The sequence below is a fragment of the Phragmites australis genome, chromosome 21, assembly GCF_958298935.1.
Source record: "Phragmites australis chromosome 21, lpPhrAust1.1, whole genome shotgun sequence".
NCBI classification, from domain to species: domain Eukaryota; kingdom Viridiplantae; phylum Streptophyta; class Magnoliopsida; order Poales; family Poaceae; genus Phragmites; species Phragmites australis.
Window position 1 is genome coordinate 4,739,400 of NC_084941.1, and position 22,388 is coordinate 4,761,787.

Genomic DNA, 22,388 nt, shown 5'->3' on the forward strand with positions numbered 1-22,388 from the left:
CCCCCGTGCAACACCACTCATATCCGAGACTCCGACACTAGAACAAATGCAGTAACCTAGCAGTTTAACCAATTGTGCTGACAATTAACACCAATATAAACTTCACCCAAATTTAATCCAATTTGCCAGAAATGATCCAAGGGTTTAAATGATTTGCTAAGTTCGTGTGATGACAAGAGGATCTGACGGATTGAGCACCTTGATGACGACGGCACTGGCCTCGAAGCTGGAGCTATTGTTGATGCTGATGTAGCTGCAGAAGGTCTCGCCCAAATAGATCGCGCTAGCCAGACACAAGCACACCGACATCAGTGATCGCCGCACCTAGAGCAGCACATAACCCTCTGGAATCCGGATTTGGGAGGGCGAAGCGAACCCGAAGGACTGGGGGAGGACGAGGAGCCCCGGGAGCGCGAGGGCGTCGGCGGGATCACGGAGGAGGAAGCGGTCGCAGAAGGTGAAGTCACCAGAGACGGTTGAGGCGGAGTCCGAGGGATGGAGGAGGCGATGGAGGAAGTCGGTGGCGGCGGACGGGTCGGGGACGGTGAGTGCGTCCTCCGGGAGGAAGACGTCGCGTGGGTCGAAGCGGAGCAGGGCAGCCGGGTCGGGCTGGAGCGAGGGGCGGGATAGCGAGTGGTTCTGCTGCTGCGCCGAGGTCGCCGCCGGAGACTGGTTGTTATGTTCTCTATGGGCTTGGGTCAGATTTTGTGTTGTGTGTGAGTTTTGTGGTGGGCCTCTTGCGTTCCGCGGAGCCTGCTTGTAAGCCTTAGGCAAAAATGGTGAGGTATATAACACCGCTTGCTTGGACAAGAAGAAGGAATAAAAAATGCAATGACCAGAACTCCGAACTGGGCTGAGTTCCCGTGGAAATTTCCCTCTCATGTTATCCTTTCTTACCAGTTCTAGCTCTAGATAGGAAATCTTGCCGGGTCCGTTACATCTGGCATCAGAGCCGGCTTATCCTTTTCTCCCACCACCACCCCTCTCACCACCAGCCATTCAACAGATTGCGTGATCCGAATCACGCGTTTTGGCGACCTCCAAGCAATCCGACGAGAATCCCTACACCAAACCTCGCTACACCTCACGATTCCAGCATCAGATCATGGCGCAAGAAACTCAGTTCATGGAGTTTCTAAAGCAGTACAAGGAGGACCAGAAGAAGGCGGAGGCTGATCGTCTCGAGCACCGGCAGTCTTTGGAGGTGATCCAGCGCTTGGTCGAGGCATGGAAGCCGCTGGAGACCAAGGTGGACGATCTACAGCATGTCGTCGTCGATCTGCAACATCAAGTCCACCAGCTTCAACATCAAGCGACCTCAGTTCCAGTCACCATGGTTCCATCACCAACCGAGGCGTTGGCACCGGCGATCGACTCCACGACGACATCCACAGCGGGGATGCATACACCATACCAGCATCTCGGGCTTGATGGCCACCACAATGATCATGAGTACCGGGGGCAAGCATTCGGGTCGGTGATGACTCTATTGCCAACCCCGGTCACAGGTACGTAGCCGCACTCCAAATTCGCTCCGTCGTCATGGACATCGTTTCTGCCCCATTCCTCTGCTCCATCCCATGCTAGCACTCTGTCACAATTTGGCAATTATATGCTAAGACTTGATTTCCCATGTTTTGATAGCGAGACACCTCACTTTTGGAAGCGGAAATGTGAAGATTATTTTGGGGTTTATGGGGTTCCAGTGGATTTCTGGGTCAAATTGGCAACTTATCATTTCACTAGACAAGCTATCTTGTGGTTGCAAGCTCAAAGAGAATTCTCTTCATGGCATGATCTCTGCACCAGATTGGTTGATCGTTTTGGTCGCAATCAGTATCAGGAACTCATTCGTCATTTGTTTGAGGTCAAGCAGGTTAGTTCTGTTGTTGATTATATGTCCCAATTTGAACCTCTCATGAATCAAATTCTAGCACACAACCCTGCTTATGACCCAGTTTTCTTCACCACACGTTTTGTGGATGGCCTGCGAGAGGATATTCGCAGTATAATTATTTTGCATCGTCTTCGTGATTTGGATACTGCATATTCCTTGGCAACAATCCAAGAGGGAGTCTCTGTTCCTCTTCGTCTTCGTACTGATACATCCTCCAGCATAAAGGCTGGGAACAAACTCATGTTACCATCCCAGTTGCCCTCTGCTCTGGACGCCAAATTTTGGATGGCACACCTCTTGACAGGCGTGGTGCAGAGCTAAGCAAAGCAGCAGACAAAAGACCTCCTGATGATAAGTTGGCCTCTCTTAGAGTATACTGGTGCCCCGCCGCCGCCGCCGGAGAAGCCGGCTGTGCGCCGGCGTAGGGCGACGCCATCGCCGGAGACTAGCGAGACCTGGGCACGGCTTCGGTTCGCGAGTCTGCGTGCTCGCGGCAGCCGAAGCCCAGCCCGCAGTACTAAACTACTAAGACTATCTCCAACCATATTCCCTTCATTTTGTTCCCTTCCCCGTTCTCATTCTCTTTATTTCCTCTTATCTCCAACAGCTTCCCTTCGAGGGGAATCGCGAAGGGAACGGAGAGAGAATCCCGTCCTGAAGGGAATGACCCTGAGAATCCCGTCGTGAAGAGAACCGTGAAGGGAAACCGTTGAAAGCGCTGAAGGGAACGGAAATCCCTTCACGACGGGAATCTGTCCGTGAAGGGACTCCCTTGGGCTTGGTCTAACAAATAGGGACGGCTCTGATTCGCTCCTCTTCAAATGGGAGCCTGCTAATCACACAATTACGCGTGCTTAGAAATTTTTAAATTCCGATTGCCTTTTAAACCACCGGCACAGATTTTCAACTGTCATCTTTGTTTGATCACGATAAAATAAAAATGAAACTGATGAAGCTGGATCTACCTCTGTATCACAGCTCATTTTTACGTGCTTTACTTGCGAGCTTCCACCTCACTACACTGAACAAATTAACAAATACACAAAAAGTATAAGGATATATTGTAGCAACCTTTTTTTAAAAAAAATTATAGCTTGTGAAAGTACGATGCCAACGAATCGGGTGCAACACTGCATTTAACTTTCATTTGATCGTCCCCACAAAAAAAGAAAAGAAAAAACAAAAACTCGTTTCATCACGCGAAACACGTAAATTTCAGCTCCAGGGGATTTTTGCTGTTATGGTAAGCTTCGCTGTGAATATACAACGAGAAGCTCAGAATTCCTTGAAACCAGTCGTTGCTGCACTTCTATACATTTGCGACTCTTTTTTCAGTTGTAAAATGTTGACTTCTCAAATAAAATACTAAACAGGTCAATTTTCTCAAAATATTCCAAGGGAGCATGGTCCTGCGGTCACAGAAACATAAATGATGTGATTTAGAGGCACCAAACCCTGACTATTTGAGCCATCAAGCAATGGAAAAGCTTCAAATTTTGACATACAAGTAGTTCCAGGTTCCCAACAATTTCATGTTCCAAATTCATATGTTTATAGCTCATAGGTCATTCACAATTAGCTTGCACAATAACTAGATCCGTAATAGTGCAGTGATGCAGTCATTCGCAATTTAACAAGGCAAAAACTGAAGCATTTCTCTAGCTTGTGCAAGAACTGACACCACAAACCAGGCAGCCTTGGTCTCACACTATACATTTCTCTAGCTTACAATTCCAGCTAGCAATCAACGACAAAAAAATATCAAAAGATTAACAGGCAGCTTCCATGCATACCGCACAGAAAAACAATCATTAGAGACATGACTAATGTATCAGTTTTGCGACCAGGCCAAGCTTGGTGCTCCAGTTATAACTGGAACCAGAAGCTTCCATTCATGACCAGAAAGTACCGCATAGATCAGCTGACACAACTAGTTCTTGTGGTTCACTTCAGCTACGTTCTTGTCAAACTGTGCCGGGTAGCAAGGATGCACAAGTCTGGAGGAGGCCTCAGACGGAGCACGGTTGCTGCAGCAGAGACACACCACAGAGTTTACAGGAGGCTGCTATTATAGTTTTATTGTAGAAGACTAGTAGCAAAGCTCCTCATGGAGAAGGCATATTCTCCACAAATATAGAATATAGTGAATAATGGAATTATTGAGGACCTTGGAAGCAAGGGATCGCCGAAAATGACATGCCTTAGTCCTAACAGTAATAATGACAGTTCCCATACAAGATTACAAACGGAAATTAAATTAATAACATCTAAATAGGAGCATACTGAACTATTTTGAAATTACAAACGGAAATTAAATTCTCATTGCAGCTTTTTGCCGAACAATGGTTATCCATTACTACCTTTGCTAAGTAATTAACCTTGATTACAAAAGGAGAACTGTTGGTTGGACAAGTAACCACATTCCTAAAACTAACTGCCTTAAGGCAGAAGATGCTCCAATAGCAAGGATAACCATTGTTCGGCAAAAAGCTGCATAGTTCCAGGAGTGTGTGATCAAATGTGGTGCTATATAGTAAGAACATGTTTAAAGTAACTTTGAAAAATTGCAATGCAGACAACCTGCAATGAGAATCATACAACACTGCAAATGGCAAAATTATAGTTATTAGGAAAATTTGCCAAAGCATAACAGGAATTATGTCTGAAGTCCAAAAGGAAGGCTCGTTTACATTAAACAAAGAAAAATGTAATAATATCTAGTTTTTTATTAAAAAAAAGGGCAATTATGTCTACCTGAAGTTAAAGACGGCTCAAAAAGATTTAAATAATAATGAGAAAGGTCGAAATGATTCATGCACAACTGCTTCATCAAGACCTTTAAAAAAATCCCTGCTAAAATTATACTACATTGCTAAATTTCCAGGATGCTCCACAGTTCCATTTCCACTTTTAATCATCTTTACAGAGTTCCCTTGCAGCAGGCCAGCGGCAGTCCCCACAGCCTGAAATAACACTTGCCATGTCATGTGATATGTGATAGTGTCGGGCTTAATTCCCTTGCTCAACATTTGGCTGAACAGAGTTAATGCATCCTGCACCCTTCCAGTTTTACAATAGCCATTAATCAATATATTATAAGAAATACCATTAGGTTTCAAGCCAATCGAGACCATAGCATCAAGTAGTTTCATCGCTTCGTCCATTTTACCAGCCAAGCAATACCCATGTATTATTGTACTATACGAAACAACATCAGGGGCCAATCCTTGCTGCCGCATTTTGTCAAATATAAGCATGGCCTCATCTACCATTCCACACTTAGCATATGCGGATATCAGTATGGTGAAGACATGATGGTCAGGCGGAATATCATTCCTTACCATCAAAGAAATGAGATCATCCATTTCAGCAAGAGCTCCTTTGGTACCATACCCATGAAGCAGAATGCGATAGGTCTCAACAACTGGTTTTGGGCCCCTCTCGACCATATAATCAAAAATCTTTCTAGCTTCCGTGCATCTTCCATTTTTGCAATGATAGTCTATCAACAAATTATAAGTAACAACATCTGGTTCATGACCATCCCTGCACATTTGCTTGAGCATTCTAAGTGCCTCCTTCCACTGCCCTAAAGAGCAATATCCATGGATCAGATTGTTATATGTGAAATTATCCGGTATAACACCTTTACCAATCATCTGTTGAAGGACCTCGTTGGCCTTGTTCAATGCTTTACCCTTGCATAGGCCATCAATGATTGAGTTGTAAGTCACAACATCAGGCAAAATCCCGTGATCCAGCATTTCACGATATAGGATGTAAGCTTTCTCCACCTCACCCTGTTTAAAGAAACCATCGATAACGGTGTTATATGATACCACATTTGGTGGGCATTTGCCTTTGTCTTCATCAACAGCCATCATGTGGAGCAGCTCGAGAGCCTTGTGACTCTTCTTCTCGTCGCAGAGCCCTTTGAGAAGTGTGCTGTAGGAGAAGACGTTGGGCGTGCAGCCGAGCTCCGGCATTCGTCGGAGCACTATATCCATTGCATCGCTCGTCCTCTTCTCGGCACAGAGTGCCCTGAGCAGGTGCGTGAAGGTGATGACATTCACCCTCAATCCCGTCTTAAAGATTTGACCGAAGGCAGCGAAGCTGAGGTCTAAGCGGCCCGCTTGGCAGCAACAGCCGATGAGGATGCTGTAGGTGTATATGGTGGGAGCGACCATCTTGGCGCCGGCTCGGGCCATGCGGTTGAAGAGGGAGACGGCGAGCGCAGGGCCGTACCGCACGCGGGAGGAGGCTGGAGCACGAGCGACGACGGTGAGGAGCTGGGTTAAGGCGTAAACCGAGGCGGGCCTAGCTTGGGGTAGCAATTCATCGAACAGGTGGAGCGCGTCCTCCGGGCCGAGGTTTCCCGAGCGACAACCCTCTCCGATTACCCGTTCCAGTTCCCAGCAAGGGCGCGACATGATCGGCGGCGTGGAAGACCCTGACGGCGTTGGGGACTGCCCGGGGATCGCTGGGAGCAACTCGTCGCAGAGCTGGCGCGCCTCCTCGCGGCAGAGGCTTCCCAAGGGGACGCGCTCTCCGCCGATCCGCTTCAGCTGCGGCCATGAGGAGCGGCCGGGGCGCACCCGGCGCAACATTTCCGGCGCCGGGACGGTGGTGGGAACTGCAGGCGGCTAGCTTGGTGCGCGGCGAAAGCGGCGGTGTGCGCGCGCGGCGGGGAGAGTGGGAGTCGAAGTGGCCGCGCCGTGGAGGCGGGCTAGTTTGACTGATTCGTTTGTCTTTAGCCAGTGCATGCGTTGACGTGCTGTTGACTGAAATATGGGCCAGAGGATCTCAATCCAACGGCACCGGAAACATTTCGAATCGGCGACATCTTCTGGTTGAAGAAACCATGCAAGATGCACTTTGCCTTCAGAATAATGCACTGGCTATTGTGCTGTCCGAGCCTGCAGCTACTGTGCACTGACAACAAGTTGAGACCCAATAAAACATGCCAAAGATGAAGCACAATAGTCGCATGGCTAAAAGCACTGAAGCTAAGCTAGCGAAGCAGTGTGCTGCTACAACCAGCAGGCCTGACGGCTGTAGGGTCAGGACGCCGAGGGGTCGGCAGCCCAGGCCTAGCACCTGGTCAAGGTCGCTCGGCAGAACGCGAGACGGAACGGCAGATCCGACGCCAGAGCCGCACTTGGCACCGCCCTGGCGCGCTGTAGCTCTCGCACTAGCTGCCGGAGCTGGAGGCAGCGGCGTACGATGATCTGACAGAGGAGGATCTCCTAGCCTTCCTCGACGCCTTTCCATCCGCGAGCGCGGCACCCCTGCTCCTGCTCTGCTCCGACGCTGGATCTTGACGCAGGATAGGAACCTGACGGAGGCGAACGAGAAAGGCACAAGAAAGCCACTGAAAATAATATTTTTCAGGGAGTGACTTCACATGTTGCTGATTAGTTTTCCATCAAGAAAAACGACGTTAGCAAGAAAGCAACGGAAGCTTCAAGGTACAAAAGTTCTGGTCATCAATTTTGGACAGGTAAGCACCTGCCCTCTGCTTCTGTCACCTCTTAACGGCCGTTGTCTCCCTTCCCAGTCTAATGTGGTTCAATGCCGAGACAAGCTGTCATCTCCTCCTTCTGAGCCTATGGATCCACCGCCAAAAACCACCTCGCGCTGCTACAAAACCTAACCCAACTCAGCTTGTCGGGTCTTATGACATAATGCCACCGATCACTACCTACTGCCCTCCTTCAATGTCAGAACTAATGTTGCCAGCCCGGAAAACTTACCTTGACAAAAACCGCTGCAAAGATCACTTGAGATGATGCCACCGTCACAGCACAATTTTTTAGGCAACAGAGCTTTCAAAGCTCCGGTAGCAGATCCCTTAATGGCACAAGCCCACAACAGGAGAGAACAACACAATTTGATATTCCATGTTGAGGATGAATATGCAATTCTAACCTTCAATAACAGATTTTCCCAAAGTACATACCTTAGAGAAATATGATACTATTTGGATCCTTTGGCACACCTCAACCCATTGGATAAATGTTAAATGAAAATCAGTTTTAAGACAGTTATCGCTTCTCTGGTTCAGATGCAATGTAACTCCATAAAGCTTGGGAGAGGTAACCTACATACCTTGCAAAAAGAGAACACCAAATCTTAGTTAGCAGCCTTTAATGTCTAGTTAGCCCCATATAACTGCGAAAAGGTCTCAATCATCCCTTGGTTCCACAACAAAGTGATATTTTTCAGGAAGTAACTTCACATATTTCTGATATTTCCCCCTTGAAAAAATAGAAACCAGCAAGGAGGCTGTGGAAGCATCAAGGGAGAAGTTCTTCTCATCAATTTCGGTGAGGTAGGCTCCAGCCCTTCTCACCTCCCCTTTCTGAAGTAGCCTTCTAACTACAGCATTTAGCATACGGCAGTCGGCAGTGCAGCCATTCTTCTCCATAGACAGAAACAGACCATCGGCCTCCTGTAGCAACCCTTCTTCTATATGACTTTCTATCATTAAGCCGTAAGTTACTACATCAGGCGCTAGACCATTGGATGAGATAGAAGAAAACAGACCCTTCGCTTCGTCCTTCCTGCCAACTTTCAGCAAGGCACTAATCATAATATTGAAAGTCCTAACCTCAAGCTGAATTTCTTTTGAGCACAGGCTCTGAAACATTCTCAGCGCTTCATCAGTGCATCAATTTTCACAGAGTCCTCCAAAAACTATGTTGTATGTGTCAACTTTCAATTGTATTCCACTGTCAACCATTCTGATGTAGAGTTCCTTTGCAGCAGCAGTCCTTCCAGTCTGAAATAACCCTTGCAGTATTATGTTATATGCAATATAATCAGGTTCCACATCCTTGCTCAACATTTCACTGAAAAGAGCTAACCCATCATCTATCCTTCCATTCTTACAGTATCCGTTAAGAAAAGTATTATAGGTAACATCGTCAGGTTTCAAGCCAATGGAGACCATACCAGCAAGTAGCTTAGTCGCTTCATCCATCTTACCATCAAAGCAATATCCATCTATCAGTGTATTATACAAAACAACATCGGGCTTCACACCTATACATACCATCAGATCAAAGAAATGTTGGGCTTCCATAACCCTTCCTTCTTGGCATAGGTTACCCATTATTGTGTTGAAAAACATGGCATCAAGATGGATGCCTACATTAATCATTTCAAAAGCTAATTCTTCAGCCTTCTCCCATCTTCCACATGTACACAGACCATGAATCAGGGTGGTAAATACAATGATGTCAGGAGTCAATCCTTCATTAATCATCTGATCGAATTGTGACATAGCATCATCCACTCTGCCTATCTTGCAAAGCCCGTCTATTACCGAGGCATAGTTGACTACATTTGGGTTAATTCCTTGCTGATGCATTGTTGTAAATATAAGCATTGCCTCATCGACCATTTGATGTTTAGTATATGCACATATTAGTATGTTGAAGACATGATGACTGGGGGCAATACCATCTCGAACCATCAAATCTAGGAGATCACACATATCAACATGAGCTCCTTTGGTAGCATACCCATTAAGCAGAATGTTGTAGGTGGCAACAGTAGGTCTTTCACCCCTCTGGACCATAGAATCAAAAATCTTCCTAGCTTCTGTGCATCTTCCATTCTTGCAAAGATGGTCCATCAGCAAATTATAAGTAACAACATCTGGTCTGTGACCATCTCTGGACATTTCTTTGAGCATTCTAATCGCCTCTTTCAACTGCCCTGAAGAGCAATATCCATGAATTAGACTATTATATGTAGTGCAGCACGGCTTAACACCTTTATCCAACATCTGTTGTAGGACCTCCTCAGCCCTGTCCATTGCTTGAGCCTTGCATTGTCCATTAATCACGGAGTTAAAAGTCACAACATCTGGGGAAATCCCATGATCCAGCATTTCTCGAAACAGGTTGTAAGCTTTCCCCACCTCACCCTCTTTAAAGAAGCCATTGATGACAATGGTATACGACACCACATTTGGTGGGCATTTGCCTTTGCCTCCATCATCAGCCATCATCTCCAGCAGCTCGAGAGCCTCTTGACTCTTATTCTCGTCGCAGAGCCCCTTGATGAGAATGTTGTAAGAGACGACATCGGGCGTGCAGCAAAGCTCCGGCATTCGCCGAAGCACAATGTCCATTGCGTCGTTCGTTCTCTTCTCAGAACAGAGGCCATTGAGCAGTTGATTGAAGGTGGTGGCATTCAGCTTCAATCCCGCCTTAAGGATTTGACCGAATGCCGTGAAGCCGAGGTCCAAGCGGCCCGCGTCACAGCAGCAGCCGATGAGGATGCCGTAGGTGTATATGTCGGGAGCTACCTTCTTGGCCCCGGCTCTGGTCATGCGATTGAAGAGGGATACGGCGAGCACTGGGCCTCAACGCACGGAGGAGTCCGCCCGCGCGCGAGCGACGACACCGAGCAGTTGGTTGAGGGCGTAAACCGAGCCGGGCGTGGCTTGCGGGAGCAATTCGTCGAACAGGTGGAGTGCTTCATCGGGGCCGAGCGTTCCCGAGCGGTACCGCTCTCCTATGATCCGCCCCAGCTCCCAGAAAGGGCGACGGCCAGCGCGCCTCCGGGAAGGAATGTCCGGCGGGGCGGACACGGCGGGTGGTGCTGGGGACTGCTCCGGCGTCGATGGGACCAACTCATTGCACAGCTAGAGTGCGTCCTCGGGACCTAGGCTTTCCGAGCTGAGGCGCTCTACGATCGCACGCTTGACCTCCTTCGACCACGGGTCGCGGCTGGGTCGCAGCCGGCTCGACATGTCCGGCGCCGGCGGTGGGTGCTACGGCTAGCGCCGCCGGTTAGGCGGGAAATGCAGCTCGCGCGGACTGGAGCAGAGCATGGTGCGCGCCAGCGGCGCAATGAGCACGGAGGAACCAAGCGGCGCACGGCCAGGGGCAAAGACGAGACTGGACGATGCGGGGCTGGGCGTGGAGCCGGCGAGTGGCCAGGGGTCGCGGGCGCGCAGGCTGAGACACCGAGCCGCGACCGGATGAGACGCCCACAACTGCTTGGTATCTACATTCTCTGTAAACATTTCGGTGTTCCGTATTCTCTCCGTAAACATTTCTATAATGAATTATAATTATTTTTAAAATAATTTAGCTAGCTGGCTAGATTCGATTTCTCAAAAGAAAAGAGCGTGATGCAATTAACCAATTTACTCTTGTTCTCGTCTACTTTATTTTTATTTTTCAGTGAGTAATTGATCAAATTAAAAAAATTGCTATATATAAAAAATATTAATACTCCCCCGGCCCATTGCCCACAGGCCATTGGCCCATTGCAAAAAAAAAAAAAACTAGGTCTCGAACCCTAGGTCACCTGCCCACCACCTTTGTCTCGCGAGGTGCAGGCTCGACGGCACGAGAGAACGGGCGAGTGGCATGTACGCGTAAGACTATCTCCAACCATATTGCTTTCATTTCGTTCCCTTCCCGATTTTTTTTCTTATTCTCATTTTTTTTATTTTCTCTCATCTCCAACAATTTCACTTCGAAGGGAATCGCGAAAGGAAAGGAAAGAGAATCCCGTCCTGAAGGGAATGACACAAAGAATCACTTCGTAACAGGAACCGTGAAGAGAAACCGTTGAAACGCTGAAGAAAACGAAAATCCCTTCAGGACGAGAATTTCACCCGCGAGAGAAATCCCTTGGGTGTGATCTTAATGTCGGGTAAGTCCAAGGGGATGTTCATTTCTGTGCAGCAGAGAAACGATTCCCAGGCGATTCACCGAATCTTTCATCCCACCGCGTTTGGCTAGGTGATTCGGTGATTCAACCGAGAATCTAAACCGTTTCAACCAACCAAACAGGGCCTCGGCAGTGCCCTATTCAAATATGAATAACTTTTCCTTTCGAATCTTGACTCGAATCTGGTGGAGAGGACATAGATTCTACTCCAGTGGGCTGGGCTCAGTGTTGACGCACTAGGCCAATGCATCTCCTCCCATCAGGAAAAAGGGCAATGCACGAGGTGTACTCAATTGCCTCCCAAGTTTTCACATCACTACATAAAAATAATTAGAAAAAAAATAATTTCACGATATTGTTCGAATCGACCATGCGCACAGCCCAAGGAAGAACCGACTCTCGTTTCCTCGAACATATACATACAGTTCAAGGACGAAAAGTGCCTACATGCAGCAGTAATAAGCATCTAAAAGCTCTTTATTCCAAAGTAACAGGTTACATATTATGTACACAATTGGCACACAGATGTCGAGTTCTGCATGCTTCAGAATTGCTTCTAGTTCTAAAAGAGACCTAGCACAGCTGTTAGAGCCAAGTGTGTGTATATGCCCTGGCATCTGCAGGCAAACCATACCGTGCCTGACACGAAATAATATAGCCTTAAATGCAAAAAATGTTCAGCACGGACCGATGATGCTGATACATATTTTGCCGCGAAAGCTAGCCGCAGCGGAGGTGTCACCAAAGACAGCACTCAAACAACTTTCACCCATGACCCACCACACATTGGGCAAGCATGTGTCCACCGGCTGATCCACCACGCCTCACGTTCATTAGTTGGGTTTGGAGCACCCGGATGCGCAAATGCACAAGTTTGCCGCAAACATCGTATGCACTGGAAAAAGGCAGCGTATTTAGACGTTAAGTATATGGCAAAATTGGATATCATGTGTTGATGTAACTTGTTAAAGACCCCAAGACTGTGACAAGAGTAAAAGACACCGCTAGTTTGAGCATACTCACCTTATACCATTCACCATCAAGGCCTGTTCTCCACACGGCCATGATAACATCCCTTCGAGATCCCATGACACCTAGATAAACTCCCAGACCTACAGATGTTTTCAGACCAAATGCTGCATCTCTTTCAGACAACCGGCGCTTTCTTGGCCAAAGACTTTGAATACCAAAGGAACTGTCGTCATCCTCTCCCATTTCAGACAAATGAGGGTTGATTGAACCACTGGTTTTTAGACGATCCAATGGACCAAAATCATCTGGTTCTGACCAAGGACCACCAAACATGTTGCGCCTATGCCATTCTTCAGCAGGAGGTTGAAGTTCTAATTCTCGGAGTAGAAGACCAGCAGCATCAGCTCCTCGTGGACGAGGCATATTCTGCACAAGTATAGAATCTAATGAATATTCGCGTTTGCAAGGAACCTACACGGCAAGAGATCACTGAAATTGCCATGCCTCAAGTCCTGACACCAATAATGCTTGTCCCGTGCAAAATAACTAACAAAAAATGAGTAAATTCTGAAGAGGGCCATAATGAACTTTTGTGACGGGTCAAATCCATTATGAACTTCATAATTAACAGAAAATTTGTAGAATCTCTGATTGAGATACACTTGAGCATTAATTTTGAACTCCTATTATTGACAATGCTGGAAGTTTAAAAAATATACACATAAAAAGTATACAAACGTAATTGATAGAAGCTTCATGAGAATTTGTCTAGTACCTGCATATGGGGACCAAGAGACGCTTCCACTACCTCAGGGGGCACAGTGTAATTGCCATCAATGTAGTGCAACATTATGATAATGTTGCTGGAACCAACCTGAGAAGCAGGCAATGGATGCTGAAAGGTAGAAGTCCTTCGACAAAGGTCAACCAGTATAAGAAAAAGGACCTTCACCTGCAACGATGAAAGAAAATTATGCAGGAATTAGATGTTATAGACATAGAAGCTTTTCAGACAAGGAAATCACTGGTCAAACTGTAAAAGAATAACTGATGAAAGATCACAAAGCGGAGGATCTCGCATCTCTTAAAGTATTAAGTGCTGCATATTTTCATCAAACAAAGCCCCAGATTGTGACAAAAAAACAAATATTTTGCCAATTATTTGTTAATCACCTCATCTGAAGTATAACCTTGGCCAGCATTGCCAGAACCTATTCTAACAGATTTGCCGATTGGGTTTTCTTCAGGACCCTTCGCTCCAACACCAAATTGTCCACCACGCGTAGCTGGGCCATCTTCTACTTTGGTAACCCCTAGGCCAGATCTTAATGATGTACTGTTGTCCTCTGTCTTACCATTCATCATGTGCTGTACTTTCTGGATAGCAGAATCTTGATTTTTGTGTGCATTTGCGAGTAACCTTGGTGATTGTCTTCTTCGGAAAAGCAAACAAAATAGCAACAACTGACATAATCTATGAAGGAAATGGCAGTCTCCGATAAGTCTTACTGCAGGTGTGCCAGGAAACGTGCCCGTATTAATGCTGATGGGCATAAACTGTGACCTCCCGCTAACTGGATTTGGTGCTGCAGTGGCAGCACCATCAGCATTGTTGCTAATCTTAGCAATTGCACCTTGGACCCATTCCTGCATTTGCGAGTTCCCTGTTGTAGATGTTGCTCCACTTTGATTACCTGAAATTTGCACAAGCGTCAAGATGCTAGCAGCATATCTAAATAGGAAATAAACTAATTCTTAAGCCCTTCTCAAACATGCAATGGAGATAACATAAGATTGGAATGTGCTTTTCTGTGCTTAACCTAGATAAAAGCACAAGGTTTAGCAAAATAGCAGATACAGATACCTACTTTGATTATTTGAGGGTGAAGGAGAATTATTTGTTGGACTTGTAACCATATTTCTAGAACTGCCTGTAGTAGAAGATGCTCCAACAGCATGGCTAGCCAAAGTTCGGCAGAAACTTGCATAGCGCCGTAAGCGCGTGATGAAATGTGACGCTAAATCTAGAACAGCATCAACATAACCCTGCATTTGGATGCCAAAAGAGTAAGATCGTGTCCAAAGTAAAATGAAAAATTGCTATGTAGACAACCTGTATTGGAAAATATACAATACTATGCACATTCAAAACTATAATAATATGACAATTTTGCCAAGGCATAACAGGCATTGGACATGAGTTCACCTAACACAACTAAAGTAATGCTTATGAGTATCATCATTTCGTTCATATGGAGGTGATCTAGAATACCAATATACTGCTTAGCAGTATGTCCGACAAGAATAAGTCTTTAGACAACGAAATTTGGACATTAGTTAGCAGAATTTAAGTCCATGGCAATGAAATGGAAATGACTCAGGTAAAGTAGACCACTAAACCTGGATGCTTGGAAGTAGAGCCGGTTCAACAGTCATTTTGTCAGGCTCAATGCTAGACAACATATCACTAGAAGCTTGCCAGGGCTCAGGTAGCAGAGTTGATGGATTTATAAGGGCAGACTCGATTCCTTTGCCTAGCATATCCAGAAGTAATCTTGCTTGCATGTCCAACACAAGAGCTCGGACATCTTGAGCATTTGTTCCTTCCAACAATCTACACTTTATCCTATCAAGGTTCTGCATGAAGTAGATCGACAACTCGTAAGTTAAAGAAAGGGGATAGCTTAACAAGCCCAATGTTGAAGCAAATCCATAACATAATCATGTAAAAAAACTCAACTTCATTTTAACTCGCATACAATTACCAAAAGACTAAATGTGAATAGATGTCCAGCCACTAAATTAATTTATGCAACTTACCTTCTCGCAATGGTATCAGAACAATATTAGCAAGAGTTGTATATTTGGAGAAAATATTAATAGTTTTCACTTCAAACTCCAAACTCCAAAGTAATGCTAGTGAATAGGTGAATCACTCACAAGGCTATGCATTTTATTTAAAATAACTTCAGAAGGAGCAACCATGTTCACTCTGACAGAGTAGAAACTCCCACATTAATGGAGGAAAAGGGAGATCCACACTGCTTAATTGGTGGGTCCAAGATATAGCTATGCAGGCTTATCAGCTATAGACATTAGCATTGTATATAGAATACAGCCATATTTTGATTTTTCAGTTATAAGTATTAGATTTGTATAATGGATACAACTCTTTTTCAAATATAACATGGCATATAGCAATGAAATTCAATGGGTTCTATGGCTTTAATACAAAGATAAGAACAAGAACATAAAAAGGAGCAAGTGCTGGAATGAAAGAAGGCCAAGGAAACTCAGCGTTTGTACATACGACAATTCTTCATTCTATCTCAACTGGTGAGTGGTGACTGCTAGTATGACCACTATAGTATGGCCAAGGAAACTGATGGACTGACTATTGTTAAGACAATGTACGTGTTGCTAGCAATGCAAGTGTGAAAAACTGAGATCATAAATAATGGAGAATTGGAGATGAGTGCTTAAAACTAGCATTTGTTTACAAAAAGCAGCAACACCACTTACAGGACAGTGCTGCTGCCTCTGTTGCATAGTCGGAAGAGAATGGAAGTCCGCATCCAGCAATGCTACCACACTGTTAAGTGAAACTGCAAGAAAAAAAAGAATAAGTTACTGACAATTATCGCAGGTGTTGAAATAGTTAACCAACTCACACGCCACAAACATGTTGAAATAGTTAACCAATTCATGCACTACAAATCGACCTACTAAATCATACATATTTTACTCACTCTGAAGTTTGTGTTGCACCCAGAAATGACCTAACGTAATACAAAGGAATCTAGTTCATAGGAACCAATCATACATTTTTGCCATAGTCCAGTACCCAACATGGGAAAATTGGAACCAATTGAATTGCAGAAATTTCGCTCAAAAAATTGTTGCAGAAATTACACATAAACGTATAGCGTTTGTGGAAGTGTCCTTACCAATACCATCTTCAGCAGCACTCTGTGTACAACCAACTGCATCCCACCAATCTACACCAGCCAATAGACTCCACCAAAATCTGCCAGAAGTATCTAATTATCACAAACAACAAATCACATTGATTAGGATTCAGCATCTATAAACTGGTTACATACCTATCCGCTATTTTCCGTTCCCATACTGCTGAATTGACCTTTGTTTGAGTGCTAAGAATCCCAGGAGGAAGCACACGTATTATCTTCAATATAGTTCTGTCTTTAAGTGTGTCATGCCAAACTGATGCCAAGCAGCAACTGCTAGAGGAAAAGGCTGGTGGAGCAATTGCTGAGCCAACATTAACATGATAGCTGTCAACCTGATCAAAATTTGGACCTGAGAAAATGTGCACTCCTCCACGCAGGAAAGCAACAGCAACCTCACCACCGTGAGCAGAATACACTATTTGAGCCAGTTGTCTAACATCATTTGGAAGATCATAAGGGTCAAAGCTAAGTCTGTTCGCCCTGTCAACACTGCACTCAGAGGAGCTCCGTTCATCCGAAGTTGTTGGCATTGGAACATATGTTTGAGGATTTTTTAGGTCCTCTGTTGGTGGAATGCTTTTGTTAACTCTGGTGGACCAAACAGTTTGCATGGGAGGTTGCCCACCAAAGCTAGTAGGGCTTCCAAATATTGGATGAAGAACAACAGGTTGAAGCGAAGATTCCCAGCATTGCACTCGCCATCCAGTGATGGAAGGCCCTTCATCAGGATCGTAAGGAGACATATATTGGCCTGCAAAAAATAATTTAATGATAGTTGAGAAATAAATGAAACCCCAGTTAGGAGCAGCAATTCACATAATAGAAGCTGACATAGCACAACAGAGACAAAAACTATACTAAGAATGTAAATTTAACAGTCACTGGATAAGAAATTTAAATTGCTATGGCACACAGGTCACAAGAGTACAAGGAACAGTAATATACAGTCAGACAATATATTGTCCAAAATTCTACCACGAATATAAGTATAAGGATATGTGTCCTCTCAATTTGGATTCTGCACATATAGAGTCAAATTAACTTATTACAGTTGTTTTTGTGTTTTTCTTTTCTTTCCTTTTTTGTCCTTTTGTGTGGTGCAGAGGTTGGGTGGTCCTTGGAGTGTGTGATCATGGCATTTAAAGAAAGGGCAGAATACCATTACAATCAGGTTCAAGAATACCATTACAATCAGGTTCATGCCATGTTTCAAAACAAATCTTCAATATCATTGTGAGATATGGCAATAACATCACTTAAGTATTGTGCCATCTCCCAAATGGATTCTTATACATACCTTCAACTATTACAACTGTAATGACTGATCCTCCACGAGTTGGATCAAAAGCAACTGAAGTGACCCCAGAGCCCCAAGTGGTAGTAGTGGCTGACTGTGCAGCTGCTTCTGGACTAACATAAGCTGAAAAATTAGAAACCGGACAACAATGGATCGATGCAGCATCTGTGGTCTCATTGTCTGTCTGTTTTTTTGTTTGTGCACCCTCAGAAACAAGATAATCTTGCAAAGAAAAGAGGTAAGCCGCTAAAGGAGCAAAACCAGACCAGGAAGGGGGATTCAGGGATGGCGGAACAGTGCTTGTAGCATTTATCTTTGCAGTTGCCTGAATACCATTGCCAAGACCTGGCATCACCTCCCAAACCACTACAGTAGATGGATTAACAAGGGGCACACCAGCAACATGTAAGGCTCCAGACTCCGTAATAACAGCATCTGCAGCCATTATACCACTGGGTCCTGCTCCTAGAAGCCCTTTGCTGGTGGAAAACCATCTAGGCTGTGCTAAATTTTGAGAAGGCCACTGTGACCAATGAAGCTGAACAGAACCTGATGAAAACACTGAACAAACGCATAGAATACTTGGCCATCCTGCTGCAATGACAAGCTTATGTCAGTTCTCTCTGTGTGTGTGTGTGTGTGTGTGTGTGAAAAGTCATCTGTTCAGTACTATGCTTGAAACCGGTGCACCAACCTGAACTTTGAGGCTGTTGGGTAAGAAATTTCTCCTCGAAGGTTTTTAAGTTTGAGCAAGTAGAGTTTGCAGGAAGCCATCTATACTGCATAGTCAAAAGAACAACAAATTTAGCAGCACTTACAGGCTTATAGCTTGGTGTCTATTTTTTTGTATATCTAGAATTCAATTATGTCAAGTCAAAAAGGTCATCTTACACAGATACAATACCATTGCTCCCTCCGTTCTTTTTTATTTGATGTTTTAACGCTGAAAAGATGTTCTCTTTAAATCTGAGATTATAAGACTTTGAGAATAGACATGATTACATCTTCCTTGCGTGTTCCTGCCTCATTTGGTATGCTACATTTTACAAGACTCAATCTACTTGTTCACTGGTTACTGAGATGTGGTTCAGATTCAGTGACAAATAAATTTGGTGAGGTAACAGAAGATCAAAAATCAATAGGAGGATGTGGTCGTTTTGCCCCTTTCTTAATAATAGTACATACAAAATAGAAAAGAATGGAGGGGGTTGAAACAAGCATACAAAATAGACATATACCGAGTTGTAGCAAACATAAGGTTGCAATTAACTTAATGATGATGTTTGAAAATTAAGAATACGATCTTAGGCAAGTCCCAATTGCCGTATATTGCCATTAACTCATTTCTTTATTAATTTAAACACACACAAAAATAAAACCTTAGTATCCCGTATACTATGTTTTGTGATGTATGTAGTCCTACGAGTGGCACAGGAAATCTGGCCCCTGAAAACAGGGCCATCCATATAAACTGCTGAATCAATCACAAAGGGACTATGTTATCATGTGACAGCAAGCGGCATGGATGTTTTAAGTGCATTGCTATCGTACCGGAGAAATTCCTGACAACCACTTGGTCACCACAGAAAGATCTTGACGCCATTCATGTTCACATTGCCAGGAGCTGGCATCACGTACAAGATTAACAGGACCCTTCACCATAGCAGACAGTAATCAGCGTCGGAACATTCAATGGCACCAAAATAAACTCCAAATAAACCTAAATTCTCAATGAACTACAAAGTAAAGTCCAAAAAAAAATATGGTTCCATCTAACATACCTTAGTTGGTTGTGTCCATATAGTGATCCGCCCATGAAAATTTGCCACTAGCAGAGCACGAGGGCAGGACCGAGGAGACCATTCAATGAACTGAACAAAGTCGCGTGGAGAATCTGTTCAATTGACAATGCCATTTCAATCAAACATGCTGTGAGTAGAAAATTTCAAAATAAGTGAATTTATATATTTATTTCTGATGTCCTTTAAGAGTTTCAGATTGAAAGTCCATCCATGTTGAACTTGACCTGCATCTAGTCATAGAGAGTTCTGTTCTGCTTATCATTATACTACCAAAATACAACTGGAATTGAAAAATAGACGTGTGCACTGTGTAGCAAAGCATCTCATGCAAGCAGATAAACATACCTGCTTTCACATTGAATACAGAACATTCTGTTGGTCTCTCTGGATTCAAGATGTGTATAGGAATCCAAAATGGTGGACTTGAATTGGAGCTGGAAATATAACTTACATCATTTTTTGGCAAAGAATTTTTCATACCCAAAATGTAGATAAACAATTCCGATAAGAGGGTGAACAGCTTCATTCTAAAGTAAAGAAGGCTAAACAACCTTGTCTAGCAAATAGTCAAGCATTCTTCGCCAGCACATTACTATCAGTTCACCTATGCCCCTCATGTTTGATTTTTTTTAATGTACCAAGCGTATGTATATTTCTTTCTCAAGTTGTTTTCTGTACAAGGCATATAGCCCTGTTCCTTGAGTTTTAATCATTACAGATAAAAATGTGTGCAAGGAACGGAAACAAACTTGAGAGAAACGTGAAGAAAAATCTAACCTTGGAATCCGTGCACATGTCTCTGATGCACAAGCAATTGCATTCAGCTTCCCGCACCAAGCAACCGCACTGCAACGAGAAACACCACAAAAGTACGACATTTAAGCAGTTTCCAGGTAACAGTACGACAAAACAGACCAGTCGCTCTAGCAGCCTAGCTATACCAGATAAAAACTGATACAAAAAAAAAATGCACTGCAAACTTAATAGTGTCACCAGTTGTTATGCATAACTATCCACATTGCTCGGCCAATTAGGATTCGTGAGGTGTTTGGATGAGGGGATTGCTTACAACCAAGATCGATTATTTTCTAAAGCAGCAAACACTATCATTTTCCAACTAGCTTAGACAGGTAACAGGTTGACCTAACCACCGTTATGAAAATGAAAAAATATATATAAACTATTCCTAAACACAAGCTAGAGTTCAGCTGCTCTGTCATTCAAATTAATCTAAGGAGCTCAAAAGCAAACAGTTCCACCAATACTGTAATAAGCAGCGCAACCAGGCTCTTTGCCACGACAATCTAGGCCAAGGTAAAACATATGCACTTCCCTATAATCACCTCAACAAGATTAAACTATGCAGAATCAAGCAATAAAAGCAACCGGGATCCTATATTCAACGCTAATAAAAAAATATCGGTTCCACCAGCAAACAACACACTCAACGATCCCCCAAAACACTAAAGTTTACTAACATGGCCACAGGAAACCCTCCAAACCAAATTATAACGCCTTCCAAATCAACAGGAAACAAAGCAATTGCCAGCGCACGCGCGCGCGCACACACACACTACTTAGTGCCTCTGCAGTCGCCAAATTTCAAAGGCAACCAACACGAAACTCTGACGCTGGTCGCATGGTTCCATCCAACATCCATCGGCCAAAAAAAGGAAACCACAAAAAACATTGTTTTTTGCACGAACACAACAGAAGCTCAAACCACACGCACCTGAAGTTCCTGCAAAGCTCGGGCACGCGCATCTTGTGCCTGAGGCTCGCGGGCGGCTGCTTGAGCCGGATCCGAAACACGGTCGCCGGCGACGGCTGCTGCCCTCCTCCCGCGGCCCCGCCACTACCTCCCCCCACTCCTCCCGCCTCCGCATCCCCCGCGCCCGGACCCCCGTCCACCTCCATCGCCTCGCCCGCTACTCCAGCTACTGCTCCCACCTCCGCGGCCTCGGGGCCTCCCCCATCCGCCGCCGCCGCCTCCTCCTGGCCGCCCTGCTGCTGCTGTGGCTGCTGCGGCTGGTCCTTGGGCGAGGATGCGGTCCCGTTCGCGGTGGGGGTCGGGGTGGGGACGGGGCTAGGGTTCGGGGGTGCGGAAGAGGTCATAGGGACGGAGAGGGACGGGGGCCGGGGGAAGAAAAGGAGGGAAAGCGAGGCGGGCGGGTGCTTAGGTCACTTGAAGCGACCGGCCGTCGCTGTCGCGGGGAGGGGAGGGGAGGGGAGGTTCATCAGTACTGTGCGGCGGCGTCGCTGTCGGGTGGGTGGAGGTGGAGGTGGATGCGGGCGTGGAAAGGGTGCGCGCGGACGGGGGAGGGGAAGAGGAGACGGACGTGTGTGTTCGGCGTTTCGACGACGAGCTCGCGGTCCCCGCGGCGGTCGTGGGAGGACACACTGACTTAGAGTAACTCATATGTTTATGTTGATCCATCCTAAAAGATTTTTTTTTATATTTCTACCCACTTTAACAGTTTAAATTAAATTTTATTCTCTATATCTTATATGCTATATTTTATTTATAACGACGATTTCTTACCACGACTTTATTTCAACGATTATTTTATTCAACAGTTATATCTCTGCTCTGTATATGAGCAACTATCCGGTTAAAAAAGATCGGTTACCATATAAACACACAAATTATAAAAATAGTTACCACACAAGTACACGCGTTATAAAATTTATAAGAGCAATTACCACATAAACACACACATTGTAAAAACAGTTACCACACAAGCATATGCATT

The 22,388-nt window shown here is 44.9% G+C and overlaps 3 protein-coding genes across 4 annotated transcripts; all 3 read right to left on the reverse strand.

Moving 5' to 3' along the window:
- Positions 1-3,504: 3,504 nt before the first annotated feature.
- Positions 3,505-7,675, reverse strand: LOC133903782 (protein Rf1, mitochondrial-like). Its single transcript, XM_062345244.1, has one exon. The coding sequence runs from the start codon at positions 6,502-6,504 to the stop codon at positions 4,762-4,764; it is 1,743 nt and encodes a 580-aa protein (XP_062201228.1). The 5' UTR covers positions 6,505-7,675; the 3' UTR covers positions 3,505-4,761.
- Positions 7,676-7,885: 210 nt separating this feature from the next.
- Positions 7,886-10,896, reverse strand: LOC133903781 (protein Rf1, mitochondrial-like). The gene is given in 1 exon segment (XM_062345243.1): positions 7,886-10,896. A coding segment is annotated over 1 exon segment (2,157 nt). The 5' UTR covers positions 10,239-10,896; the 3' UTR covers positions 7,886-8,081.
- A 1,156-nt stretch (positions 10,897-12,052) lies between these two features.
- On the reverse strand, positions 12,053-21,936 carry LOC133903934 (mediator of RNA polymerase II transcription subunit 16-like). Of its 2 annotated transcripts, none has more exons than XM_062345429.1 (16): positions 21,368-21,936; positions 20,413-20,481; positions 19,981-20,069; positions 19,615-19,727; positions 19,385-19,486; positions 18,528-18,612; positions 17,834-18,424; positions 16,669-17,287; positions 16,513-16,592; positions 16,088-16,170; positions 14,966-15,202; positions 14,434-14,611; positions 13,739-14,259; positions 13,341-13,517; positions 12,617-12,991; positions 12,053-12,488 (listed from the first exon to the last, which is right to left on the reverse strand). In XM_062345429.1, the coding sequence occupies exons 1-16, from the start codon at positions 21,748-21,750 to the stop codon at positions 12,348-12,350; spliced, it is 3,843 nt and encodes a 1,280-aa protein (XP_062201413.1). In that variant the 5' UTR covers positions 21,751-21,936; the 3' UTR covers positions 12,053-12,347. The 2 variants fall into 2 exon arrangements, with proteins under 2 accessions (XP_062201413.1, XP_062201412.1); XM_062345428.1 differs by having other exon boundaries at positions 17,834-18,427.
- Positions 21,937-22,388: the final 452 nt, after the last annotated feature.